General features: G+C 32.2%; 1 protein-coding gene across 1 annotated transcript in view; it reads right to left on the bottom strand.

Moving 5' to 3' along the window:
- Positions 1-650: 650 nt before the first annotated feature.
- LOC122529423 (insulin-like growth factor-binding protein 7) overlaps positions 651-11,395 on the bottom strand; it is a 63,599-nt gene continuing 52,854 nt past the window's right edge. The window contains exon 5 of the mRNA XM_043655560.1: positions 651-1,267. Within this exon, the coding sequence (XP_043511495.1) occupies positions 1,176-1,267 (92 nt within the window). The 3' untranslated portion in view covers positions 651-1,175. The remainder of the gene's footprint in view (positions 1,268-11,395) is intronic.

An 11,395-nucleotide genomic window follows, 5' to 3' on the forward strand; every position in this document is an offset into this window, starting at 1 on the left:
AAAAAAAAAACCCCGGGGGGGGTCTTTCCTTTTTTTTTTTTTTTTTTTTTTTTTTTGCACAAAGCAACGAAAAATTAACATATACATGTAAGCACAAAGCAATTGTCAGTCAACGCGTATTACGCTCTTATTATTATTATGCCCTACTATCGTGCGTGAAATCGTGTTTATAACCTTGCTGCACGCTCTTTTCAGTAGCAAAGGATATTATAGAATATTATATTGACGATCGTTCAACTCGGCTGTATTAATAACTGTCAGTCGATAACATGAAAATAGCCAACTAAATAAATTTTCGCGTTTCGGCGTAAAGAGAGACGAGATTTCCACGTATCCAGTTTTCAGTTTATTATTACGGCTGCTCGTCTCGTTTATGAAAGGAAAATCGACATTGTAAAAAAAAAAAAAAAAGAAAGAAAAAGGAAAGAATGTAACAATGATGATGATGATAATGTGGAACAACGTGCAGATATTGAACAGAAAATATTATAAAGAATTCACGTTTTTCTCTGATGCAAAATGTATCAGAACTTTCCCAACAATCCCACGCTGGAAAGTTCTGATCCCAGGCAGATACGAATTTATTGCAGAATAATTTGTAACTCTTTGACGCTCGGTAATTACAATTCCATTGTCGCGAAAGAATCGAAGATGGGGGAATTATGACGAAAATATTCTTCCCTTTTTCACCCATTTCTCGATTTATTGTTTTCTCTTGCAAAAGTAACTAATTACTGCATCTCGCTGTAGATTGTAATTAAACGCTTAGCGAAACAACGGATTGCCAGTAACGTTAAGTTGATATTATTTTCTCAAGTAAATTAATTCCCGAGTAACTGGAGAGACATTGCTTTGGAGAGGTGTTGTCATTGTTTAAAGTATTTTTATTTTTCAAGAGAGAAGAATTGCAAACGACCAATGGAACAAATTGATTTAGTGTAATAATATTCTCGAATAACCGGGGAATGTTATTTTCGTGTCTAAAACTCGAGTAGTTTTTTTACCATTTTCTTTTTTTTTTTTTTTTTTTTTTTTTTGTATCAATACGACGCAGTGGCAAAAATCCGGACAAATTGGAAGCTACCGGGACGTATAGTTCGTTAACACAAGCGTACTCGTGTAATTTCACTCGGATCCCTCAAACTCAATAGTCGATGAATACTAAACACACTCAATTAAAACTCCCCCGAGAAACTTTCGAAATTGACTAAAAGTGACTCACCCTCAACGTCGTCGCTTGCCGAGTTTCCGGAATTAAAGAGGTCATCTGAAACAGAAGTTCATCAACATTAGCCGAAGAAAATGGCATCCATGGTACACGTCGCAGCATTGCGGAGAAAAACGACCGAAAAACCGTGATTGCCGTGATAAAAATATTGCAGTGACAGTCGTTGGCCGACGATGAAAATCTATTTCGTATTTAATCCACGTTTGAATATTCGATATTTAATTACATTTAATTAACAAAGTGATCCATTTAATTCGGTTTAAAGTTACGAAAAATATGTTTCTCTTGAAAAGCATATTTTTTTTGAACTGTGTCACTATAATATATATATAATTATATCATATCATTGTACAGGTATAATATAATCCATACTTAAATATCGAATATTCAATTATATTTCATTAACAAAGCAATCCATCTAATTCTATTATTATACACGTATAATATAAACGACCCTGTATATTATAAAACCGTTGTACAAGGAAAAACAGAGACAGTGTTTTTCTATTCATGTTGTCCTCGTATTTCATGCATAAATTTTATAAAATTGAAGGTATAAAATATCTATCTCGAAAACTAATAATTTTTCGGTATACGTAGATTAATGCTTTTTTTATAGAAAATGTCGAGCTGGATTAAACGGATCGAAAAATACATATCGTATGGCCTCTCTGCACGTTCGTCTACAAAACAAAAGAACCTGGAGTGTGATTTGCTCAAAAATCTATTCATTTCTTGTTCAAACTATTTCTTTACATTTATGTATCATATATCACACTGTATCATATAGGACAGTATCGAACGTGTATTAAGGCAAGATACACGTGTACACGTGTACATGTGAAACGTGCATTCAGGAATTGAAGATCCGTGTTCTTAATACGCTTGTGCACGTGCCACGTGAATCGATAAACGTCCCGACACGTGCATTATAGAGACGAAGCAATGCGTATAGTATAATTATAATATAATAGTATGTAATAGTATACATAATAGTATAATTATAATATAATAGTATGTAATAGTATACATAATAGTATAATTATAATATAATAGTATGTAATAGTATATATAATAGTATAATTATAATATAATAGTATGTAATAGTATATATAATAGTATAATTATAATATAATAGTATATATAATAGTATAATTATAATATAATTTAGTCATATTAAAATTATAAAATATATATATAATATATAAATATATTATAATATAATTATAATAAATAATATATTATATTAGATATAATATTATATTATAATCGGGGTCGATTTAACTTTTAACAATTAGATATACTCAAGATGTGTTCAAAATCGATTTTATACTGCGAATCTGAAGTTTTTATACTACAAATCAATTTTAATTAAAATTAGATTAGAATATAATTGTAATATAATAGAATTTTAATATTTTTATAATTTTATTATAATATAATATAATATATATTATATTATATATTATACATAATATATAATATATAATATATATTATACTGTATATTATATTGTAATAAAAATATTAAAATTATCACAATATAGTATAATATAAATTGGTATAAAATTTAGATTTATAGTCAATATTGAATATTTCTTAACTATATCCGAATTAAATCGATTCCTATAATTTGTAGTATGTATAATTCTATTATATCACAATTATATTATAATCTAATTTTAATTAAAATTATTATTATTATAATTTATAGTATAAAAACTTCAGATTCGCAGTGTAAAATCGATTTTGAACACATCTTGAGTATATCTAATTGTTAAAAGTTAAATCGACCCCGACGATTAATTGGTAGAAAATTAGACAAAGAATACAATAAATAAAAATAGAAAAAATTCAATTTGAAAATATTTCAATGATAATTCTCAACGATTCGAAGTTTTCTCAATCGTGTGTGCCAACGTTCTACATCATTAATCCTAAACGTACGACTTGAAAAGAGAATCGTGCATTTATGGATTAAAGGCGAAGCGTTTAACCGGGAAAAATGTAGTCCACGCGTTTTTTTTTTCACAAAGGATGCGTCCTCGTAATAATACGTCAATTACGCGCTCGGAATTAGCCAAGTTTAAAAGCGCACTTGACGAATTTTCAATCTCGATCTCCTCGAAAACGGAGGGCTTAGTGAAGAAAATTCTACTATTCTTTCCTTTTTTTTTTTTTTTTTTTTTTTGGCTTATTTCTGCATGCAGAATCGCTGTAAACTACGTACAGTCTCGACACAGATCAATTAAATCGTTATTTCCACACTTCGTAATCTGTTTTATTAGATTTGCCGTGGCGGAACGACGGTGCGCCGTTGTGTAAACAGGTAAGAAGATTAAACGGACGATCCTTCTTTTCCTTTCGTTTCAAAATAATCTCTCCGAAGTAACCGAATTATTTATCGATTCCGGAGGGTACACAAAATCAAGGCGCTGTTATCGCTTACATCGCCTCATGTTAGAAACACAGCGAAGCACCGTTTGTGTGCAAACCTGTCGCAAAACAAATCAGTTCGTGTAACTGAGGTTCGTGTAACAAGAGCTCGTTAATTCTGCTCGTTATTCGTGAGCTCGCGTACAGTACAAATATTTATCTCTGTCGTACTTATTTATTCATTTATTTATTTATTTATTGTTGTTATAGTTCATCTACTTATTCATATTTGAACTACTTTACAATTCGTTGATTCGTACCTGTGTAAATGATTGAAGCAGTCCTTTAATTTTACTTTTATCACGCCTGTTTATCTATTTATTATATAATAATATATATATAAGTATAATAAGTATAAATAAGAAAAACAAATAATTACTTTGTAATTGCAACATTTAACCACTGTGATTTTTCGTTCGTCTGATACAAGTTCACGTTCGGGCAAGTGGATTTAATAGAAAACTTAAAATAAGTGGATTCTCTAATTTTTTTTTCTTTTTCATCGTAAATTAGAAATAGATTGCAGATCTCACGCGTTACGTATTAAAAGTTGCGCGTAAGATTAAAAGTTGCGCGCGTGTAAATATATATATACACACAATATAAAATATCGAAAGTACAATATTTGTTACAATATCTGGCGAACGAACGGAAAAACAAGTTTCTATTTAGATGAAAATTTAAAAAATTCATGAAAGTCTGACGGGAGGAGGGGAGGGGAGGCATCGAAACTTTAGCGCACTGTCGAGCAACAATTTTCAAACTCGCGAATGCGAAACGGGACTTCGCTAATACGAAATTAATAACAACAACTTTCGAAAAACGTTTAAAATCTGTTAAAACGTTTACGTATACCGTGACGCGCGGCGATGCATTATTGGCGATCCGCACACACGGGCACACAATGCACACGAACGTTCACTATTCAAGGTATGATAAACCTGTGTACACGGCGAGATTACGCGTTTACTCGTACTTAAGCAACGCGATATTTCACCCGACACTGGGTGACATTTATTATGCAAATACTCGATTGGATTACCGAGAGACTAATGTGACAGGTAAATTTCGCTCGCCATCGACGTGGATCCTAAACAAACGCAAAGTTTCGATCCGGAAGTTCATCTTCCACGGACAACCATCGTGGTATTTACTATTAATATTTGCAGACACGTAACTGCACTTTCCGGCTGATCAATCATACGTTTAGCCGGCCTCGCGGAAATTTGCAATTCGCGGAATGTTCGTTTACTTTTTTTTTTTTTTTAAGAAATATAACCGCGGAAAAAAAAATTCGAGCCTTCACGATACGTGTGTGTATATTACACGTGTATGCACACGATGCTTTCATCGAATTTTATTTGCCGATGGGAGCGACGTAGCACAACGTAGATGTTGTGTTTTACAAAAAATATCTCCGGTGACTGGTTATTAATATTCGGGCACTACTCGGTGTTACAGAAATTATTGCTTTGCGTGCTTGTTGTCGAATTAATTGTCCTGTTTTTTTTTTTTTTTTTCTTTTCTTTTAATGCGTCAAAGCAATGTGAAAAAAAGTGATACAGCAAAATTCCAAAAAGTGATAGTAAGTTTGGAATTTTTATGAAAATCTGAGCGCGAACGAGCCAGCCGTTATATTCATTTTTGTATGTTTTTAAATATGTATTGTACACATGAAATATACATTTGTATTTAATATATATACGATATTATCTTATATATTATATATACGACATAATAATTATATATTATAATTATTAATATATACGTGATATACATATGAATAAATGCATTTTATACATATCGACCATTAATTATTTTAATTTTTATTAACTATTATATCAAACATTATATAATTATACAAAATTAACATAACTTGCTCGTCAACTCAACTCCACACCGGTTTTAAACCTCGACATTTTCACATTATCACCGCCTTTCGCGAATTAACGAAATTTTCTTCAAATCGTATTCAGACGATTGAAAACAATGAATTCGACGAGGCTGTTAGTTGCACAATGTCTGGGAACAACGATGAAGAATTACTGCATATACACGTTATTACGTAACCAAATTTCAATGTTCCATTTCAATGGGCGACTTCTCGCCAATCGGATTCATCCTTGCCTCAATACGGATATTCTATTCCGAGATATCTTTTGTGCCACAGTTTGTAGCTGCGGCGAACTCGTAGCTGACCACATCTTCGAAACGGATTAAATTGAATTTCCCGATCAATAAACCGTTCCGTGTAATGACCCAATTATGAAGTTATTGCTCGTTCAAGTGCGCCAAAGAAGCGCGCCCCCTTTCATCAATTTTCCGTAATCTTACCGTTAACATTCGCTCTAATTTCCCTTCTCTTCGTTTCTTTGAATTGAAAAGAAAAGGGCGCGACCATTGCCGAGGGGAACCAGCCCGCGAATTATTATTTTCGCGGTCACACACGCAGCTGAGAAACGAGAGGGGGGGAAGCAATCGAATTTAGACAATCTATCGATTAGCTTTAACAGTTGATTTCCACAGAGGAATTCCACCGCTGGGATGCTGGATTCGAATGTAGTACGGGAAACGAAACCAAAGCAATCGACTAATAATAAACTGAAACTAAGTTCGTCGCGACGTCGATTTAAGGCTATCATCCAGTTAACTGTATTATACACACACAGGTCTCTCCCCTCTATCGAGTGCCGAACGTTTTCCAAATGATCGCAACCGTAAAGTACGTATCAAAGGAATTTGAATCGTGAGTTAATCTTAACCTTATCACGGGCGAACAATTTAATTCGTCGTTCAATTACACGAATACCGCGATTCAATCTCGTAATGACGTAATCTCTGCAATGAGGTTACAACGTGTACAACTAATAGACACGAATGAAATAGTGAATATCGTATCTTTGTGTTATGAATAATTAATATTGTACTTAAGTTGAAATTTTCGAAAAAACGATCGAGATACGTACCGTGAGTCTAACAAGCAAGGATTGACAGAGTTTAATACTCAATAATTGGGAGCTGTTAAAATTTGAAAAGTTATCGAAGCTTGCGCGCAAGTTGTTCGTTGGGACCGAATATTCATCAATTTTAAAATGCAGGAAATCAATGACGGAGGAACATTCGTCAGTCGTAACTATCCAAATGTGACAGAGACATTAAGCTTTCAATGGAATTGCACTGCGTGTCCAATTATATAAACGTATAAACATGGCAGTGCATTTATATAACTGCTGTATACTTTAAAGTATTCACTTTTTTACAAAACTGAATTTTATTTTATGTTTTATTTTAATAAAAGTAATAGAAAGTATATCAATAATCATTAGTCGAAGAAGAAAAGTCACTCGTGCAGAAAAGATGGGAAATCGGTATTATAGTAATAATAAAACAGGATAGCCGAAAATTTATATATGAATAATAATACTCGTAATTTGAATATGGAAGAATGACAAAATATCGTTCTGTCAATGATTTAATTTCAAATAATAACAACAATAATATTCATTTCTTGAATTAAAGTAACTACAAGAGGGAATTAAAACTATCGATGAGAGAATTAAAAAGAATCAACGTGTTTACAGATTGTACGATAAAGTTAATTACATTATAAAGGATATATCTTTCGAGAATTCCAAGTAAAATGTTAAAGCTTCGCAAATTCGAGACTGTCAGAGCAGTCGACATAATTATCCATTGTTTCGAAACTGAAACAGCAAGTCCGGCGGGTTCTGAACGTGCTTAAAATTAGATCGCAAAGTACGCCTGACCTTCGAAATAGGCTTAACAAACGAGGCGTAAAAATTTCTATCCTTTTCCCCGCGAAAACGAAGGACTCCGAGTATATGAAACGACGATACTCGGCATGCCAGTTTACAAATAACAATGTTTAAATTTTCGGACCCTCTTGCGGACCATAACGAGAGACCGAACCGTACACGATAATTCGTCGCTCTCTTTTCTTGAAACTCTGATTTCGAAACTTAGACATTAGAAATCACTGAGAAGTGATAAATTTATCATTTGTTTTGCCTGGGTTATATTTCAATATAAGTTAAACTTAAAACGGAGGAAATGTTTGTCAATTTTTCAAAAAAAAAAAACTGCCTGCATGGCACGTCATTCCAGCGCAAAAGAGGTCTAAAGTTTAAAGAGTTTTTATAGTTTTCTCGCGATGAAGTCGAGCCATTTTGGAGAATTTGAAACGTTGCTATCGTTATGATGTATATATATATATATATATACATGTCTGTATAGTACATGAGAAAAGGCTAATCGGGACCTTGAAGTTGAAAGTTATTGCCGAGAGGAACAAACTGGTGCGAAGGAAGGGGGCAGAAGTTTCGGCCGTTTGCTTTCTTTGTTCCTTTCTTCGACGGATTTTGACTTGGACTTGGACTTGTCTCTTCGAAATTTTCGTCGTGTACTTAACCCCGCAAAAGAACAATCCGTCTGGTTTCTATCGTTCGTAGGTACGTACACGATTAAACTTCAACCGGCGGAATCGAATTTAACTTTCTGCACCGTTGCAGGTAACTACTTTTGTTACTCGCTCGCTAACAACTTCGTTACACGCCCGACGCCGAAGTGTGCCGGAATAGACTGCCGAAAGTTCGGCTGAATGAAAAGACGAGTTAACTATCGATTCTATATTGCAATGATTCTCCGGGACCCTGTAAGCCGTAATTACCGCAAAACTTATTTCGCTCGGTAGTAAGTATTGGTAACAGGGTGGATCGACGAAGGATATTCAAGGATCTTTTCCCCAGAATAGAAAATTCGTTACCTATCGCGTTCGTCGAGCACGCACAAAAGAATTTTGCGTGTTCAATTACACCCACCCCTGTCTTCTTCATAATCTATTTACCACCCGGCGGTAATGATCGCAGTGTCGAACGTCGTACGTGTTTGTTTGATAATTTTTTTTTTATAAATTTTATTATATTCTTTTTTATTATATATTTTTTTAATTTTATTAGATTTTTTTTATTATATTATATTATTTTTTTATATATAAAAGTTTGTTACATCATAAAAGATTATTTTTTTATTAAGTTTAATATGTTAAAATAATATTCATACAAATTAAAGTTTATTATATTATAAAAGATTATTTTTTATTAAGTTTATTATATTAAAATTATATATATATATATATATATATATATATATATATATATATGAATTAAAGTTTATTATATTATAAAAGATTATTTTTTATCAAGTTTGTTATATTGAAATAATATATATATAAATTAAAGTTCATTATATTATAAAAGATTATTTTTTATCAAGTTTGTTATATTGAAATAATATATATATAAATTAAAGTTTATTATATTATAAAAGATTATTTTTTTATTAAGTTTATTATATTAAAATAATATATATATGAATTAAAGTTTATTATATTATAAAAGATTATTTTTTTATCAAGTTTATTATATTGAAATAATATATATATAAATTAAAGTTTATTATATTATAAAAGATTATTTTTTTATTAAGTTTGTTATATTAGAATAATATATATATAAATTAAAGTCTACTATATTATAAAAGATTATTTTCTTATATTATAAAAAGTGAATATCGTATATCAAATATGATGTAATATCTTTATTTCGTCTGTGTCTTTCTATCCTTTATATATTGTTTATAAAGTAGTTTTAATATCTACGTATTTTAGTGTATAATTATCTTTCTCGACCCTGTGTGTGTCTACATCTTAATATCCATGTCTTTTAGTATTTTTATAATTATCTTTACCCTGTATGTCTTCCTATCTTTTAGTGTGGTATTATATAAATTATATACACCTTTTTATTTGTTACATTTATATGACATAATGGTTTTATCTTGTTTTTCTCTTTCAGTATAGTCTTTTGTGTCTTGTCTATGTCTACAATATTTATAAGTAGTATTTAGTATACTTTCAGTATAGTCTTTTAGTTCAGAGGATCTTCAAGTGTCATAAGTGATCGATTTTTTAGTTTGATAGTTAATAACCGTCATTATTTTTATACTCAAGCATTCGATGTTCAGATTAAAATACACGTTTCGTCCCGTATTTGAAAAAGAAATAAACGTGAAAGAAGGAAGAAATGAAGATACGTTCCTTGCTTCAGACTAAATTCAATAATAAAGAAAATATAGAAACGAAACAAAAAAATATCAAGAATCTGATAGACTTGCGCCAAGCGTTGTCCAATAATTATTTATGCACGACATCGTGCATGTAAAATCCTTGAAACACATTTATTAAAAATTACAAGGATTTCGAGTTCGTTGAATTTGTTTACCACGCGTGTGCACGTCAGTTTGTAGTATCATTTGCTGTACGTATCGGGGTTGCAGGCGTTATTTTATTTCGGTGGTTTTAAATCAGAAACAAAGGAAGCGAAAAAAAAGAGCGAGAGTTACATCACGGGACGTAGCCCTGCCACGCGTTGTGTCTTTTTCTCATTAACACCGGCCGTTATATCCCTCTTCTTCACCTTCGTGACCTTTCGTTTCTCTTACAAGTCGCCATTGTTCCTTCTTTTGCTGCTATTTATGTTTTCTTTTCATTAACGGGCAACTGCCGCAGTTTCGTTATTTCAACTCTGCTCTCCTTTCACGTACTTCATCCACTTTAACGATTCTCATTTTCTTTCGCCCGCGAACGCTTTATCGCCGGGATGAAACAAAACCAGCGAAGAGAAAAAAAGAGAAAAGAAAAGGGGGAGGAGTGAAGAGAAGAAAAATAAAAATAAAAAAAGAAAAAGAAGGAAGGAAAGGAAGAGAAAACGAGAGAGAGAGAAGGATAAAAACCAGCGGTCTACTTCGCTTCTACATACGTGTGTGTACGTGGCCAATTAAATAATCCGCGGTGCGATAAAAACTGGCGACGGTGTGTTATTTTATAAAGTCACAGACAGCACGGTCAACAACCAACGACAATACCGACAAAATTGACAATGTCGCTTCGAGAAAGAAAGGGACACCGGGCGGATACGCGCCGCGGATTTGTTTGTCAATCCCTATTTACCCTTTTCAATATCCTCGCGAAATCCAAGCAGAGCGTCGTGTAGCTGTGTACCATTGCGCACGCAAGATTGTTTACGCCGCGTTCTAAACTCCGAATCTTTTTGCACCGTCGCGAAATATCGATCCGCCGTCGTCTAAATGGAAAACACTTACATGATTACGTTAAACGGTATATCATCGTATTTGTCATCGGGTTTACTCTGCTCGACAGTGGACAATTTTGTGCATAGAAGTTAGATTCGACTGGTGCATTTCCTTACTTCGGCGCGCGACAATTCAACGGGAGACATATTATCTGCACGGCATTTATGAAAATATTCAGACACGATAATTAATTATACTCGCGTCATTTAGTCGTACGATTGTAAAAATATATAATTTTCAGAAATCGTACGATTGTAAAAATATACAATTTTTAGAAATCGTACGACTGTAAAAAATATATAATTTTTAGAAATCGTACGACTGTAAAAAATATATAATTTTCAGAAATCGTACAACTGTAAAAAATATATAATTTTTAGAAATCGTACGACTGTAAAAATATATAATTTTCAGAAATCGTACGACTGTAAAAATATACAATTTTTAGAAATCGTACGACTGTAAAAAATATATAATTTTTAGAAATCGTACGACTGTAAAAATATATAATTTTCAGAAATCGTACGACTGTAAAAATATACAATTTTTAGAAATCGTACGA

The sequence above is a fragment of the Frieseomelitta varia genome, unplaced genomic scaffold (assembly GCF_011392965.1).
Source record: "Frieseomelitta varia isolate USP_RPSP 00005682 unplaced genomic scaffold, Fvar_1.2 scaffold_285, whole genome shotgun sequence".
Classification (NCBI taxonomy): domain Eukaryota; kingdom Metazoa; phylum Arthropoda; class Insecta; order Hymenoptera; family Apidae; genus Frieseomelitta; species Frieseomelitta varia.